The sequence below is a fragment of the Pygocentrus nattereri genome, chromosome 7 (assembly GCF_015220715.1).
Source record: "Pygocentrus nattereri isolate fPygNat1 chromosome 7, fPygNat1.pri, whole genome shotgun sequence".
Taxonomy (NCBI): domain Eukaryota; kingdom Metazoa; phylum Chordata; class Actinopteri; order Characiformes; family Serrasalmidae; genus Pygocentrus; species Pygocentrus nattereri.
The window spans coordinates 23,075,524-23,094,372 of record NC_051217.1 but is presented as its reverse complement, the minus strand read 5'-3'; the positions used below and the strand labels follow the sequence as shown (position 1 = coordinate 23,094,372).

The following is an 18,849-nucleotide window of genomic DNA, read 5'->3' as shown; positions in this document are numbered from 1 at the left end:
AGTGGAGATGGTGTGCTGCTGACTTCGACTGAAGACGTCATTGGGCGGTGGAAGGAATACTTTGAGGACCTTCTCAATCCCACCGACACGTTCTCCAGTGAGGAGGCAGAGTCTGGGGACACAGGAATAGGCTTGTCCATTACTGAGGCCGAAGTCGCTAAGGTAGTTAAAAAGCTCCTTGGCGGCAGGGCTGCAGGGGTGGATGAGATCCGTCCCGAGTTCCTCAAGGCTCTGGATGTTGTGGGGCTGTCTTGGCTGACACGCCTTTTCAACATTGCGTGGACATCGGGGGTGGTGCCACTTGATTGGCAGACTGGGGTGGTGGTGCCTCTTTTTAAAAAGGGGGACCGGAGGGTGTGTTCCAACTACAGGGGAATCACACTCCTCAGCCTCCCTGGTAAGGTCTATGCAAGGGTACTGGAGAAGAGAGTCCGGCTTATAGTCGAACCTCGGATCCAGGAGGAGCAGTGCGGGTTCCGCCCTGGTCGTGGAACACTGGACCAACACTTTACCCTCTCCAGGATTCTCGAGGGTTCATGGGAGTTTGCCCAACCAGTCCACATGTGCTTTGTGGATTTGGAGAAGGCATTCGACTGTGTTCCCCGGGGTATTCTGTGGGAGGTGCTTCGGGAGTACGGGGTACATGGCTCTTTGCTACGAGCCATTCAGGCCCTGTACAAACAAAGCAGGAGCTTGGTTCGCATGGCCGGCAGTAAGTCAGACTTTTTCCCAGTGAGAGTTGGACTCCGTCAGGGCTGCCCTTTGTCACCGATTCTATTCATAATTTTTATGGATAGAATTTCTAGGCGCAGTCAGGGGATGGAGGGTGTCCGGTTTGGTGACCTCAGGGTCACATCGCTGCTGTTCGCAGATGATGTGGTCCTATTGGGGACATCAGGCCGTGAACTTCAGCTTTCACTGGATCGGTTTGCAGCCGAGTGTGAAGCGGCCGGGATGAGGATCAGTACCTCCAAATCCGAGGCCATGGTTCTCACGCGGGAAAGGGTGGAGAGCCCTCTCTGGGTCGGGGATGAGCTCTTGCCTCAAGTGGAGGAGTTTAAGTATCTCGGGGTCTTGTTCACGAGTGATGGTACAAGGGAGCGGGAGATTGACAGGCGGATTGGTGCTGGGTCAGCAGTGATGCGGGCTCTTTACCGGTCTGTTGTGGTAAAGAAAGAGCTGAGCCATAAGGCAAGGCTCTCGATTTACTGGTCGATCTATGTTCCCACCCTCACCTATGGTCATGAGCTTTGGGTAATGACCGAAAGAACGAGATCGCGAATACAAGCGGCTGAAATGAGTTTCCTCCGCAGGGTGGCTGGACTCTCCCTTAGAGATAGGGTGAGAAGTTCGGTCATCCGAGAGGGACTCGGAGTAGAGCCGCTGCTTCTTCACGTCGAGAGGAGCCAGTTGAGGTGGTTCGGGCATCTTGTTAGGATGCCTCCTGGACGCCTCCCTTGGGAGGTGTCACAGGCAAGTCCACCGGGGAGGAGACCCCGGGGAAGACCCAGGACACGCTGGCGTGACTATATCGCCCAGCTGGCCTGGGAGCGCCTCGGAATCCCTCCCAGGGAGCTAGTGGAAGTGGCTGGGGATAGGGAGGTCTGGGCTTCATTGCTCAGGATGCTGCCCCCGCGACCCGAACCCCGGAGAAGCGGAAGATGATGGATGGATGGATGGATAATAAAAGAAGCTGAACTCAGTTTGTTTTTCTACTGAAAGTCGACCCGTTTTTCCCCAAATCTGAGCTATAAACTATAAACAGACGGCGTCTCTTCAGTGATTCTGCTCTGTAAACATTACTTTTATAAAATAACACAAAGAGCGTCTGAGATTTTTGGCTTTCAGCAGTAAATTGTAAGTGTATAGCGATATGTGTAGATCATAAAACACATGTTTTGTTACTTTCAGGTTTTTACCAAATAAATAAATAAATACAAATTTGCATTTACTTCATGCCGTTACTGAATAATTCGTCTTACCATTTGGTCACAAAAATTCAGAAAGACAAACCAGAATATACCCTGGTCAATAAGAGGTTGAAACTTCTGCATATGACTGTAACTTAACGAGACCTAGGTTTACTTGAACTATATGATCACCAAAACATTCAGCAGATCTGGTGTAAAGTCATTTAATGCTTATGTAACTCCTGTAGAAACTCTCATATGAAACTTTGGACCATCTGACCTGCTGACATGGCCATTGTGGTTCCTGCCACCATTCCCATGGCCACTCCATTGGGGCGGGGTGCCGGGACGGGGGCGGGGTAGATAGCGGAGGGGATGCTGTTGGGCTGGACCACCGTGGTGTGGTGGATTACATGCGGCTGGGCAGCGTACACCGGCTGTGTGTAATAAGCTCCCTGAGGAGGAGAGCAAGAGAGGCATGCGAGGTAAGAGTAGTGTAATTAATGAATGAGTGTAATTACAGAGTCAGATTAGCTGCTGTAATACGCAGCTCTAGATTACAGTTAAAGGATCACGACTCATTATCGCTCCAGCCTGAGTGCTTAATCATCTATCACGGGCGCATGAGACGGATCAAGTGCTCTTAAGATGCTTTTCTTTATAGTCACACACATTCTTTTGGATAATACGCAGAATCCTGGTTTAAAACCCGTTTAATTTATTATTTATTATGAAAACCAGATGATTGAACTGCAGCAGAAGTCATTATGTCTGTTGCTTGTCCAAAGAAGATAGCAAAACATTAAAACCTCATACCCTTAAGCTTGCCAAGTATTATTCACTTAGTCATCAATGACAGTGAAAAAGGGTCATTGCATCATGTCTTTTGACGTAATATGCCGTTTAGTCATTTATATCACTGTTTTACATCTTTAAAAGTCAAATAAGCAATTTTTTTCTCAAATGCTTTAAAGTGCAATGTAACAGCTTCATTTAAAGAATTTTAAGCAGTGGAGAACCTTCAGGGCCTTGCAGGCCTTCAGAAGAGACCTAACGATTTTTGAGAACAAAACCTTGTAGCTTCACTTTTGCTGTTTTTCAGTTTTTGACAATTTGAAACTACATGTTGTCCTTTACACTGTGTGTAAATTTCATGATAAATGGAGTAAAAGAAACGGCCCAAAATTACTTGTAAAAAAACTCTGGTTCCATTGAAAAGTAAAGAAGGTTTTTCCTTTTCCTGTCAAGTTACCATTTTGGAGATACAAGGTTTTTTTCCCCAACAACAGTGATTATAATCATTATTGTTGTATTTACACTCTGTAAGTATTGTACTAATGCTCTTATTTCATTGCCACATTTTTTGCTGAAAACAAAAGGGTTAAATTCTTAAACTGGTCAAGGGCAAATAATCCAATCAGGATCTCTTACAGAATCTACTAGTTTCGTTACCTGTGCGTAGAGGTTCTGTTGAGGGTAGGCACTTCGGATGGGGTACATGGCCGTGGGGTATGGATTCGGAGAGGGGGAGTACGGAGGTGGGGCTCCATTAGACTGAGTCGGGGGCACTTTATAGGGAGTACCTGCAGTGTATCCTACACAGAGAGAGTGAGTGAGAGAGAGAGAGAGAGAGAGAGAGAGAGAGAGAGAGAAATGAAGAGGGAAAGCAATAGTGAGAGAGAGAAAGAAGAAAGGGAGCAGGAGAAAGGAAGAAAATGACAGACACAAAAAGAGGGAGAGGGAGAAAGTGAAGGAGAAGAATGGGGGAGGAGAGAGAGAGAGCGAAAGCAATAGTGAGAGAGAGAAAGAAGAAAGGGAGCAGGAGAAAGGAAGAAAATGACAGACACAAAAAGAGGGAGAGGGAGAAAGTGAAGGAGAAGAATGTGGGGAGAGAGAGAGAGAGAGAGAGAGAGAGAGAGAGAGAGAGAGAGAGAGAGAGAGAGAGAGAGAGAGAGAGAGACAGAAAAAGGAGGGAGAGGGAGAAAGGAAAGGACAGAGAAGTAAGAACGAAAGAAAGAAAGGCTGATTAGTTTTCAGGTCAGGACTCATAAGACAGACTAAAACAGCTTGTAAAAGTTTGAGTGTCTGTTCAAACAGACTCTAATGGTCTGATATAAATAGGTGATAACGATCACCTACACTCGTTTGCTCACGTCTGTTTTATCACCAGGGGGGTTTATTAAAAGCTGAGTGCCTCCACCTTCTGGAAGTGGTCAGATATAATAATACAGACTGACCTCCTCACTTTACAGCACAGTGAAGCTCACTGAACAGTGCAAACATACAGCCGTCACTGACAGGACAATAAAAACAACCAACCAAACAAACAAACAAAGCAGCGCACGCCATCAAACTCATCCACCCTCACACAAACGCTGCCTCAGTTTATACTGAATACAGCAGGAATTGGCAACATGTGGCTCCTAATTCTGCCCTTCTCCACAGCTGAATTAGATTAGTAGGTAATAATAAAACAATCCTCCTTTACAGTAAAATAAAGCTCTGCTGATCGTTCAACAGTTTAACAGTAAATGGTCTTAAACGCTGGAGTTTATGTAGAACTGCTGATTCACTCTTTAACCCTGAAGATCAGCTCAGACTGCTGGTCACCATAGCAACACAGACAACAGTCTCGCCTAGATAGTAGCTAACGAAACAGCAAAGAGAGAGATTTAAGACGAACATAGATAACTTGGAGACGAATGGACTTATTTGTGTTTATAATCACTCCAGCTGGTTTGCTGATCCATTCAATCTGCAATCAGAAACGGACAAACACTAACATGTCACAAGGCTGAAGTCGCTTCTCATTCTCCAGCTTGTTCTTTGAAGTTTTCTGTCCTGCCTTAAAAGGTGCCTGTGGACCAGAATGTAACTGCTGCACCAAATTCAAAGAACAAACTGGAGAATGAGAAGCGACTTCATCCTTGTTTCTTTACAAGAAACTGTTTCACTTGCACAGAAAGGTTTCCTGCCAGAGATGCACGAGACATATTACTACTACAAAGAGATACTTACCTATATAATGGGTGACATTATAATTGGTAACACAATTATGGGACAATATTCATGGTATTCATTATTCATGATACATATATATATATTCTAAAATATATTATACATATGGGGCATAATAATATTACATAAGGTACTTAGATGTATACAACGCACACATAGCATACTATTACATATAGATTCTTACATACACTTAACACATAGGGTCTATATTGTTATGGCATATATGTACTCACATTAAATGCATATGGGGCATATTATTACTTACAGTTACTTACAAGTATATATACAATTTTGGGACATTTAATTGTTACATACAGATTCTTACACATACATAATGCCTACGGGCCACATTATTACGTATAGGTATTCACACACATCGGTATATATATATAATGCATACAGAACACAATATTATTACCTATAGGTACTCGTATCTTCACATAAAACACATGGAGCGTGTCTGTGTGTGTGTTGGTACAGTGTAATGGTATAATGGTATATTTACTGAATGCAGTGGACGAGGCCTGGAACTGCCTGCTCTCTGAGCCCGCGTCCATGGCCAGGTCAAAGGAGCCTTCAGCAGGCCCTGTGGCAGACACCGTCTGGGGCCAGCCCTGCTTCACCAGCACCACTGTCCCAACACACACAGAACAAGGAGGGTTACACACACACACACACACACACACACACACACACACACACACACACACACACACACACACACACAGTACTGCACCATGCTGTACATTACAGCGCAAACTCAAAGCGCACAAGCTATTCCTGGCTTACTGTCTGTCTTGACACACTTATAAAGCCCATGCAAGCTGCCACCAGCCCCTACAATGGAATGGTTAAAGTGATAGTTTGGCCAAAATTGATCAGTCACGACATCTTTGGTGTCCGAGGTTTGTTTCTTTAGTTTCGCACTGGAGCTACGAGCCTAATAAGGGAAGCTTATGTACTTTAGTACATGTTTATGGATAACAGTGTGTCATATGGCATCAGATACTACTTAATCAAGTCTATCAGAGACTGTTTGCGCATTAGCAGCATATAGGCTTCCATCAGTTTCCATCACAGTCAGCATAACTGGACATGCAAACGACTTTTTCCACCAAAGCCCTGGTGCTCGTTAACCACAGTGGACCCCTGCTTTTTAAACCAAACCTTGCAAACCCTTACAGTGACCTAGAACTCTACTCTGCACCATAAAGCATCTTGCACAACTGGGCAAATGTATATACCATTCATATCATTATCCTACCGACTCTGTCCATATATTCATACTCATATATTACACTCCTTTGCATCATTACACCCTTTTATCTACTCTCTCGTCTCTTTTTCTACTCATATTTTATTATTAGCGTTTGCAAAGCAATGTGCAACACTATTGTTTTACTTTTTCCATCAGATTTTTTTACCAATTTGTCCTGCAGTTATCGAAATATCGACAACGTTCCAGCTGCAGTGTGTTCGGTCTGCTTGGGTATGGTGTGTTAATGTGTAGAATTATCGTTAATAGTGAATTTCTTTTCCAAAGGAATGAATGAGACAAACGTTTGTGCACCCAACATTTCACATGATACAAGTCCATAATAACATTGTATTACCACCTAGCAACACCCTACCAGGCCCCTAGGATATCAGAGCAACCACCTGGGATACCACAGTAACTGCCTGTAAACACCCTACCAGCCTCCTGGGATACCATAGCAACCACCTGGGACACCACAGTTGCTGCCTGTAAACATCCTACCAGCCACCTGGGTTACCATAGCAACCACCTGGGACACCACAATTGCCGCCTGTAAACACCCTACCAGCCACCTGGGTTACCATAGCAGCCACCTGGGATACAACAGTAACCATATGGAAACACTCTTGGAAAAGTCTGGGAACTGATTAAGCTGCTCAATCACATATTTTATACAGCAAAATGACTTTTCTAGTTTGTTTTTATTTTATCCTTCTGTTTAAATCTTTTTTTTATACTTATGTACGTGTAGTTTGTGAACATGTCTGGTCTGTTTACTATGCTACATGTCATGCATGTGTGCACTCAACAAGACATACACTATACTGCCAAAAGTATTCGCTTGTCTGTCTTCACACGCATATGAACTTGAGTGACATCCCATTCTTAATCCATAGGGTTTAATATGATGTCGGCCCACCCTTTGCAGCTGTAACAGCTTCCACTCTTCTGGGAAGGCATTCCATAAGGGTTAGGAGTGTTTATGGGAATTTTTGACCCTTCTTCCAGAAGAGCATTTGTGAGGTCAGACAATGATGTTTGACGAGAAGGCCTGACGAGAGCTCCTTTCACTGGAACTAAGGGGCCGAGCCCAACTCCTGAAAAACTACCCCACACCATAATCCCCCCCTCCACCAAACTTTACACTTGGCACAATGCAGTCAGACAAGTACCGATCTCCTGGCAACCACCAAACCCAGACTCATCCATTGGATTGCCACATGGAGAAGCGTGATTGGTCACTCCAGAGAACATGTCTCCACTGCTCGAGTCCAGTGGCGGAACTTTACACCACTGCATTCCACGCTTTGCATTGCGCTTGGTGATGAAAGGCTTGGATGCAGCTGCTCGGCCATGGAAACCCATTCCATGAAGCTCTCTACGCTGTTCTTGACACATGAAGTTTGGAGGTCTGTAGTGATTGACTCTGCAGAAAGTCGGCAACCTCTGTGCACTATGCGCCTCAGCATCCGCTGACCTTTCTGGTCTCTGTCATTTTACGTAGCCGTCGTTCCCAATCGCTTCCACTTTGTTATAATCCCACTGACAGTTGACTGTGGAATATTTAGTAGCGAGGAAATTTCACGACTGGCCCAGGTGGTGTCTGATCACGGTACCACGCTGGAATTCACTGAGCTCCTGAGAGCGACCCATTCTTTCACTAATGTCTGTAGAAGCAGTCTGCAGGCCTAGGGGCTTTGTTTTATACACCTGTGGCCATGGAAGTGATTGGTACACCTGAATTGAATGAGTTGGAGGAGTGAGTGAATACTTTTGGCAGTATAGTGTATATCCCTGATATGTGTGGTATACTCGGTAAAATAAAGTTATTGTGATTCTACATTAACCTCATAGTTCCAGTGCAAAACTACAGAAGCAAACCTTGGACAGCAAACATGTCAGGGTCACTAAGGGGATTTGTTGTGCTTAACTATTCTGAACCATTTTGCACCTAACCATAAAAATCCCTTCACAAAAGAGCACTTTCCCTTCACAGCCACAAGGAGGCAGCGGCACGCTGCAGATGCCGAGTCAGAGCTCATTGCCAAACATGCAGAGGAACAAAGAGAGTGGCTGCAGCGTGAACAATGCCGAGGCCTTCAGCTCGGAAAGACAAACACGAGCGTTCCCTCACATCCACAGCCCAGTGCAGGAGGGAGACGGCCAGCAGAGCAGCCAATCAGAGCCTGACAGCCAGCAGGATAAAAGACACAGGCAAAATAAAAGCATGCTCTCACTGGGTTAAAGGGGAATTCCACCAATTTTTAAAATTGTAATAATAATTCAGTCCTTGAGATGTAAACAGAGTCATTCTGAGTGGTTTGAAATGGTTCATAGTAGAGAAACTTAAAGACTCTTCTTTCTTTACAGTGGTGGTGATGGGAACCAGGGGTCACAACACCAATCTAGCCATTTTATTTACCCACCAGTGAATCTACACGTGTCTGCTGAGTTTTTATATGATGCTGATGGTGAAATGGTGGAAAATATATATTTTTAAAAATCTTTGGGGACTATTTGGCCTTACAACGCCCTTCATGTGCCCCTCTGCCATGACAATATTTGCATTAAAACACATTTTAAGCCTGAATCTTACCATGTCTCAGACATCAGGCAGTGAATTCATTTAACAGCTTTCTGTGAGGGAGCTTTTAGAGGTGGACGTCTGGTTCCTATCACCACCACTGTGAACAGTTCTGACTCAGCAATTTTCTATAGAGCAGAGCCTTTCAAACCGCTATGGACTGACTGCGTTTACATCATAACCTTCTAGGTATATAGAAATATTTGAAAAAGTGATGGAATTCCCCTTTATCGAGCCAGGGTGACACGCTTCACTGCACTCTCTCTGCCTGGAAGAGTGAGGTGAAGGAAAATATGGTCTAATGCTGCTACATGTCCTATAAATCCCCCTTTCTTTTGTTTATTATTTGTTTATTTTATTTTTGATTGTTGTTTTTTTGTATTGTGTAGGCACTGTGACTATCTGTGACTGATACCGTGATAAACTGTATAAATTGCCTAGTAACAGCTGAGATCGGACCACGGTGACGTCCTCTTATTTTATTCATTTCATTTTTCACGGATAGTTTGATTTTTCTGCCCGTTCTTTCTTAAATGGTTCACGTGAATTAGTTTAAGGATTTATTCATTATTTACATTTTATTTTTTTAATCTAATTTCATTTTATTTCCTTCTTATTTTTGATGCTGCTTTTATTTAGCTTTTATTTGTGTAAATCATCTTACATTGCTAGTGAGCAGGACATGTGCTCTACAAATAAACCTGCCTTGTCTAAAAAAAAAAACAACGGCCATAGCCTTTTGTCCAAATTAAAGGTGCCAGTGTGTTTTGTCTCATCCAACGTGCTTGCAAAAAACAAAATATGGTTATGTGTATCACATATTGTGAAAATGTATTCAGGTATCGTGAGGTTGTTGCCATGTTGGCCATCCACAGTCACTGATTAAGCCGTACATCTGCTTTAAGTCTTTAAGTACTGCAATATGTGTGTTTGTACAATGAGGGAAATGCTAGGATAGCTGAGCAACCCAGCTAGCTAACCGTGTTTCTAACAGCAACTTGATCTGTTCGGATTCGCTCCCTATTACAGAAACTGTGCACACGTTCACGTTACCAAGATAAAGTGGCACAAATCCGATTTTTGGCCCTAATGTGACTCAGATCTGATGTTTTCAGAAGATCATTAACTCTGATCAACTCTCAGCTTCATTATTAGAGCCAGGCGAAGGAGAAAAAGGTGAGATGAGCTGCTTTTCCACTGTTTACAGGCTTTAATGTCTGTTCCTCGCTGCTGCCATGGTAACGCTGAATGATGGCGCATGCACAGTGGAGGAAAAAAAAAGCACATGAATTCCGATCTGAGAGTCACGTTAAGGTCGCATACGTATCTAATCTAGGACCACATATAAAAGTGGCTCAGGTCTGATTTGAAAAGATCAGATGTGTCCACACAGCCCTGAAAACATCAGATCTGAGTCACATTAGGGCCAAAAATCGGATTTGTGCCACTTCAACCTGGCTTTTCATATGTGGTCCTAGATCGCATACGTATCCTAGTCGTGGCCATGTGACCTTAATGTGACGCTCACATCGGAATTCATGTGCTTTTTTCCCACTGCGTCATCAATCAGCGTTACCATGGCAACAGCACTGAACAGAAGTTAAAGCCTGTAAACGGTGGAAAAGCAGCTCACCTCACCTTTTTCTCCTTCGTCTGGCTCTAATAATGAAGCTGAGAGCTGATCAGACTTAATGATCTTCTCAGTGAAGCTCGTTCTGCTCGTTAGTTTGTGCTGATGATGCAGTGATTCAGTCACGTGACGTTACTGAGTAGGATGAGCTCATGAGGCTCATTTCAGGAGCCGGTTCATCACATTAATGACAGATTTGAGTCACTGACCTAAATGAGTGTGAACTGTTGTGTCAGAGAGATCGGATTTGAGCAAAAAATCGGATTTGAAAAGTGAGGCTTGTAATGTACATAGCTTAAATAACACACCCACACACAATGACATACTGTATGTCAGTCGCTGTAACATACTCAGCGTCATTGTCAGCCTATCAGCTCTGGCCCACCCAATATTTTCTTTAACCTCTGCATTTTTATAGCTAGCTTGTTGCAACTTCTGTGCACATTTGTTTGGGTTGCAACCACGACAGCTAGAGCTCTGATGGGTCAGCTTGATTTTTAATGCATCTGCACAACGCAGAAAATCAAGTAGGCTCATCGCGCAGCATCGCAGTCTGTCAGTTTTGGACTAGATGTGAAAGACAGTGCTGCGATGGTGATGAGCACGTGAAGGCAGCATGATGCTGCCCGCTGGTATGATGCCTGGAGAGTCTTTGTCTCTAACTACAAGCAACCCTGGGAAAGACGCAGAGCCGCATGTTCCAGCGCTCTCTGCCAGCCTGAATCTCCACAGGCACTGGCGTGAGCGCAGCAGGTCATGCATGCACAGACGAGGCACGCTGCCCATATGTGTAGCCCAAAATCTACCTAAACCCCTTCACACCCATCTGTTAGAAGAAGACAGCCTCTCTCGCCACCCAGAGCCTGTCAGGCACCAGAGTCTAATCCAACGGCCAAGCAGAACAAGCTCAGCACACACTGATGCCTCCACTAGTTTCTGTAGTTTATATTACATTCTTAAAAAGACGGTGTGTCAAGGGTTCTTCAGTAAAGAAAATGGTTCTATATAGAACCATGAACACTCCAGGAACCTTTTAAAGGGTTCTTTGCATCATGAAAGAGTTCTTTAAGCTGATGAAAAATGTGCTATATGTGGTAAAATGGTTCTATTTGGCACACAAAGGCGCTCTGCAATGGTTACAGGCTGAAATACTGTCATAATAGAAGCATGCTTTTGGCTGCTATATAGAACCATTTTCAAAAAGGTTCTATGTAGCACCATCTACTGCACATTCTCCATCAGTGCAGCCTGTAGAGCCACAGCTCAGCAAAAAACCCAGATTCCTCCCCTTCCTTTACCTCAAATGTAAATGATGTGGAAAGACATGTCTGGTGTCTGAAGTTCACTACAGTTTTGCACTAAAGCGAAAGGTGAATGTTGCTAACACGCAACAGAAGCTTATACCCCAATGATTAAAGACACCAATTCAAAACTATGACAGGCCTGAAAGCTGCTCATAAACGTCAACTCAAGTCAAAAATGTTGACGCACAAATTTCCCACTTTGTTCCTCTCGTCATGCCTGAGAATAGGTCACTAGGCAGGGCTGCCAGGTGTTCGGTTTTGGAACAAACAGTCCAGTTTCGAGGTTCATTGTCCAGCTGCTACTGTTCACCTCTGTTGGAATATTAATAATACTTTTCCTGTCAGTCGCATTTTACTGTATTTTTGTCATTTTTATATATACTTTTATCTTTTTAATTGCAATTACTAATATGTCCACTTTTCTTATGTTTATTATTTATTTTACTTTTTTACCATCTTTTTTAAGCCAATTTGGCTTAAAGTAATTGGAATAAGAATTAGCCATAAAAACCATGATGGACATGCATCCCTGGACAGTAATTATGAGGGTTTTTATTGGTGATATTTTTGCAAGTTGCCAGTATCAGATACACAATTGTTTAGTAAATTATCTATTTTATAAACTGTCGGTAGGCTTCCCAGTGCTAGGGTTTGGAGCGGAGTGGTTTTTGAGCTCTGGTTAATTTCTCTAGACCGTGGGGCTGAATGATTTGTAGAAAATTTCTAATTGTAATTTTTTTATTGTGATTTTTCTGCACTTATTTTGTATAAATTGAGGTCCAGGCTTTATTATTATTATTATTTTGTCCACTTTTCTGGCTTGAGGCTTGAACCCTGCCGTTTATGGCCTGTAAGCTGTTTGTAATTGTCATGTACGTTTGGCTATTTCTGACTTGTCTAACTGATCTACATGTAGTTGACAAGCTCAATGTTATTAGGTTACATTAATGTTGAATAACCTTGGCTTTAATTAAAATTTCTGCTCTTGCGGTTTGAAAATTGCACTCTTTCAAATCGCGATTTCAGCATAAATGTGATCAATCTGTCAGTCCTTATAAAGCGGCATTTAAATTCATTTCAACAGTTGCAATAAGCAATTTGCATGACAAGCAGTGCTGGTCACTACCAGTAGGCTGTGGTTGCTACGCAACACAACTACTCTTAATGTATTTAGGTAATCTATGACTCTATGGTTATGGTTATTAATAACTTGTTGCATTTATAAAAAAGTAATCTACTGAACACTCTGACTGAACCATTCAGGTTTTAGAATTGTTCTATAATATTTGCTCTAGGATTTATAGACAAATCTAAAAAAATCTGCCTTACCGACCACACTGACATCTCGGACACGTGTGAACAACAGAAGACGCACATGCTCATGAAAGTGAGGCGCGTGTCTTAATAAACTCACTCACCCACTTACCTGTTCCCAATCAAGTGTGAATCCTCGTGAATATCTGTGAGTGAAGTGGGTTGTATTTACCTGGGGGGTACCCTGGACTGCCCGTCTGGTAGAGGCTGGGTGTGTACGCTGGAGCAGCGGTGGGATAACCTCCTGGGTAACCTGAGGACACACAGAGGGAAGAACCTGAAGTACTGGGGGAACAAGGCTGTGTGGAGTGAACTGAAGGCCAACGTGGGATTATATAGGTTTTAAAAAGCTGGTGACTAATGCACTTGACTCATTTGCATCTGATGTAAATCTCCCACGGTAACTGAAAGATGTGAACTAAAAGAGGAGAGAAAGAGAGACAGGCCAAGAGATTAATATAAAAGTATGTACCTACAAATATATACAGCATAACGCTGCTGTCATAAGAAAAGCTTGTATCACCATTTTTCCAGTTTTTGACATATTTTGAAAATGCCTGCTGCTCTTTATATTGTGTGTAAATTTCATGAAGAATGGAGCAAAAGAAATAGCCTCAAATTACCTGTAAAAAATTCTGGTTCGACTGACTCACATTAAAAGTAAAGTAGGTTTTTTCCTTCTCCTGTAAAGTCACTATTTTGGAAATATGAGGTTTTCTTCCAACAACAGCGATATACACCATATACAGCTATACAGTGTATAGCGTAGTGGGTAACACCTCTGCCTTCTACGCTGTAGACTGGGGTTGTATCCCCGCCTGGGTACCCTACACTATACCAATAAGAGTCCTTGGGCAAGACTCCCAACACTGCCTTCGCCTACCTGTGTAAAATGATCAAGCTGCAAGTTGCTCTGGATAAGAGCGTCTGCCAAATGCCATGAATGTAAAGGTACAGCTGGATGAAAAAGCCTGGGTGCCCCAGGTCAAAAGACATGATTTGATGATTTTCTGACACACTTCTGCACATTTCAGTGTAAAATCGCTGTGTGTTCGCTGCATCCGACATAATAAAAAAAAAAAGAAAAAAATAAACATAAAATGTGGCCTGTGAAAAATATATAGATTTGCTAACATATTTTCAATTAGAAAATTAACAAAACACAATTTGGCCTGGAAACATTTGCATTTATAAATTCTGGCAAAGCAAGTCTAATTTATTTATATAGCTCCTTTCATACACTGGTGTCATTCAAAGTGCTTTACAAATGTGTCAGAAAATACAGAGTTGTTTGAAAAAAGTAAACAAGAATAGAAATAAAAAAAACATGATTAAATAAAAAAATTAAATCTAGATAAAGTGCTGTTATGGCGGAAAAGGGGGTAGAATTGCTAACGGTGTTTTAAACTGTTAAAAGCTGCTCGATTTGATAAGTTTAGGCACCTTAGAAACATTTAAACATTTAAAAGTCAATTCATCTTGGAGGAAAGCATTAATGTCTGGATATATATATATATATATATATATATATATATATATATATATATATATATAAATTTTGCAATAAATATAAATAACATTAATGCAATAAATTAAGAAGTGATTTTATGTCTGTCGGTGTGTTAGTTTAACCATTTCTCTATGATATACACTATACTGCCAAAAGTATTCGCTCGTCTATATATACCCATATAAGCTTCAGTTACATCCCATTCTTAATCCTTAGGGTTTAATATGATGTCGGCCCACCATTTGCAGCTATAACAGCTTCAACTCTTCTGAGAAGGCTGTCCACGAGGTTTAGGACTGTGTTTATGAGAATTGTTTATGAGGTCAGGACTCTGTGCAGGCCAGTCAAGTTCTTCCACACCAAACTGGCTCATCCATGTCTTTATGGACCTGCTTTGTGCACTGGTGTGCAGTCATGTTGGAACAGGAAGGGGCCGTCCCCAAACTGTTCCCACAAAGTTGGGAGCATGAAATTGTCCAAAATCTCTTGGTGCTGAAGCATTAAGAGTTCCTTTCACTGGAACTAAGGGGCCGAGCCCAACTCCTGAAAAACAGCCCCATCCCATAATCTCCCCTTCACCAAACTTTACACTTGGCTCAGTGCAGTCAGACAAGTACCGTTCTCCTGGCAACTGCCAAACCCAGACTTGTCCATCGGATTGCTAGACGGAAAGCAGGATTGGTCACTCCAGAGAACACGTCTCCACTGCTCTAGAGTCCAGTCGCGCACTTTACACTACTGCATTCCACGCTTTGCATTGTGCTTGTTGATGTAAGACTTGGATGCAGCTGCTCGGCCATGGAAACCCATTCCATGAAGCTCTCTACGCTGTTCTTGAGCTGATCTGAAGGCCACATGAAGTTTGGAGGTCTGTAGTGATTGACTCTGCAGAAAGTCGGCGACTTCTGTGCACTCAGCCTCAGCATCTGCTGACCCCACTCTGTCATTTTACGTAGCCGACCTCTTCGTGGCTGAGTTGCTGTCGTTCCCAATCGCTTCCACTTTGTTATAATCCCACTGACAGTGGACTGTGGCGTCCACGCTGGAATTCATTGAGCTCCTGAGAGCAACCCATTCTTTCACTAATGTCTGTAGAAGCAGTCTGCAGGCCTAGGGGCTTGGTTTTATACACCTGTGGCCATGGAAGTGATTGGAACACCTGAATTCAATGATGTGGATGGGTGAGCGAATACTTTTGACAATATAGCGTAACTTTACTTGACAAGATACTATTTTTTGCAATGAAATGTTGTTCTTTAAACATCCACTAAAAAAAGTAATTACTTTTTACTGTAATTATATTTATGACTTCCATTAAAAGATTTTAAAATATTATAAAATTTAAAAAATTAATTAATATTAATTAATATAAAATTAAAAAATATTTAAAAATGATAAAATATTTTTTTTCCTTCTCGGGTAAAGTTACCATTGGAGAAACAATGCCGTGTTCTGACACACACACACACACATATACATACATATATATATATATATATATATATATATATATATATATATATATATATATATATTTTTTTTTTTTTTTTTTTTTCATAGATAAGTAAATAGAAGATAGATAGATAGATAGATAGAGAGAGAGAGAGAGAGAGGGAGAAAAGCAGGTTAGTGATTGAACAGGATGAGCACAGATGGTGTTCATTACCACTGGTCTGTCTTAATAAGACACAGTTGGATGAGTGCAAACTCTCTCTCTCTCTCTCTCTCCCTCTCTCTCTCTCTCTCTCTCTCTCTCTCTCTCTCTCTCTCTCTCTCCCATACTGAGGAGAGGAGAGCTGTCAGACACGCAGCAACACACATACGCACTCCAGCAGAACCAGCAGGTGGACTGACTCAAACTCATCAGCTGCTGAGCGCTCACAGACACGCTGACCACACTGGACCACACTCGGGGTGTTAAACTGCATCAGCGTGTCTTGATAAATCAATCAGAAGGTGCTGATTCAACCATCCTTTTTGAAGGATAGAATCATTTACAAACAACATACTGAAACATTATCAGATTTTCCTTTATTTCACCATCATCAACATTCCATACCAAACTCTGAGGACACGCGTGGGTTCACTGGTGGTTTTGGAGAGTAAATAAAATAATTATTATTGATTATTACTTTGTGAGTGAGTGCAGTTCAACATAAGGCAACACAAATTAGTTATGCAAGTTTTATTAGCATTTATACTAGCAGCCAGAGAACCAGTACTTTTGCTCATATTTTGAACAAATACAAAAAACTGAAGCTTGGTCTGTTTCTGCATCTGATTCTATGTAGACGTTGGTGTGAGTGTGTGAGCGCAGAACAGTGCAAAGCATCATTTCATAGCCAGATGGCAAAAAAAAGCAGCTAAATAGCAAAATTAGACCATTTATTGTGACAATAATGACCGAAAACACCATTAAATTGTTAATCGGGGTTACTATCCTAGAGTGAATGCTTCTTTAATTAACCCTCAAATTAAATGTATCCATGATTATAGAACAAATATTAATGACACAAAGTCATGAAGTTATTGACCTGGGAAGATCAAAAAAATGTTTTTTCCAAAGTCTCAGTACTAGTACAAGTCCTACTGTAGCAGTTGGAATTTCCTGTTGGAATTTAGTCGTCTATTCTTTAGATACCATTAGGAAACCAGCAGATGCATCTATAATCAGTATCAGAGCACCTGTTAAACCATTAGAGACCTTTACAACCAGGGTGCCCATACATTTGTGGTTTGAGATCTACCTGTTCCAGTGGACAGGTCCAAAGAAAAAGGCTGACCTCATCCTTTTTTACAAGCTTTGAAGCTTTTTAATGCACATCAGCATCCTGTACTGATGTTCAGCCTCACAGAGCAAATGACTGAGAAAAAAGAAAAGAAGAAAAAAAAAAAAAAAAAAAAAAAAAAAAAAAAAAATCACACTAACCTGATTCTGATGATTTACACTGAAAGGTCTAAGTTGGTTTGTGTAGTCTGGACTTTTCCTTACTGAATTCACTTTTAGCTGGGAATTCATCGTCATAGTTTCTGTGTTTAGTTCATAAATGCCTCTCGACATTCCCCTTCTTTGGGCAAATGGCTACTGGGCAAATCAAGCAGATGCATTTGGAGTTTGACACTGTGAAAAGACAGTCCTCCTCCTGCTCCGCATGGAGGAGGGAAGTTTTCGGTTCCTTTGTGCCGGTCTCGCACTCGTCCTCTGAAACGGTCAGTGAGTGCGTTCACATGCACTTAATAATCGCATCATAATTAGATATCTGTAGTTATCTGACTATTCAAATGGTCCTGTAAACACCATACTCTGACTGCTGTGCTGAAATCCAGCCTCTTTATCAGATTTCTTAATTGGATTTCTAGATCAGACTCCTCAGTGCTGTAAACTCTTACTCTGATTTCTTTCAGATTTCTCAGGGCTGTGAACTCTTACTCTGATTTCTTTCAGATTTCTCAGTGCTGTGAACTGTTACTCTGATTTCTTTCAGAGTCTGCACATGTGCGAGAACAGACGGTGGATGTTGCCAGATGGCAGAAAAACACTGAGTGGCGCTGAAACCAAACATGAAATGAAGGATTTAAATATTCTTGTAAGTTCATATTTTCAGGTAAAGCGTCGTGACGTAAAAAAAAGCTGCGGCTTGAAGTTTACACTGCATTTTTGTCACGTTGTCATCTCTGAGTACATTGTCTGGTTGTAAAGCAGAAATCTGATTACTGTCTGACTCATTTCGACCCGGAGTTTCCCATTATCTGATTACTGAAGAGCATGTAATTGGATTACTGACAAAATCTGATTTTCTTCCGTTATCGGGTTATTAAGTGCCTGTAAACTCACTCATTGTAGGTTACGAAAGGAAAAAATACAAAAATGGAGCAACAACTGGCTACCGATAAATGAAAACTTTCTAGATTGCTAGAGAGGCAGTGGTTGTAGCGTAGCTATGGTAACAAGCACTAAATTAAAGAGACAGTTGCCACATTTCACCTCAGTCAATCACGTTGACCTGCCTGCCACCAAAAGCAGTAAGAAAATATTTGATAGCCACTTTGAAGGAGGAGCGGATCTAACAATGTGTACTGTGTGATCGACTGGTAGATTCTGATTGATGTATTGGACACCCCTTTTTTACAGAGACATACCAACCCAACAGGTTGGACTACTGGACACCATCAGAAACCAGCAGAAACCTTTAATAGTTTGTATGTTTGTTTTTTGCTTTCTTGTTTTTTAGCAGGGTTACCCACCCTGATGTAGGTGCTTTGCTGTTGTGACATAAAGCTGGCTTGTCCTATTACAGATGGTCTCTCTGTAAACAGACTA

General features: G+C 42.0%; 1 protein-coding gene across 3 annotated transcripts in view; it reads right to left on the bottom strand.

Moving 5' to 3' along the window:
- The window catches only part of fam168a (family with sequence similarity 168 member A), a 74,715-nt gene that overhangs the window by 8,378 nt on the left and 47,488 nt on the right, over window positions 1–18,849 (bottom strand). For 2 of the 3 annotated variants that reach the window (XM_017704142.2, XM_017704143.2), the window contains 4 exons: window positions 13,191–13,271; window positions 5,434–5,559; window positions 3,363–3,505; window positions 2,191–2,365 (listed from right to left, as the gene is read on the bottom strand). In XM_017704142.2, the coding sequence (XP_017559631.1) occupies window positions 2,191–2,365; window positions 3,363–3,505; window positions 5,434–5,559; window positions 13,191–13,271 (525 nt within the window). The remainder of the gene's footprint in view (window positions 1–2,190; window positions 2,366–3,362; window positions 3,506–5,433; window positions 5,560–13,190; window positions 13,272–18,849) is intronic. The other variant, XM_017704144.2, reaches the window with a different exon arrangement.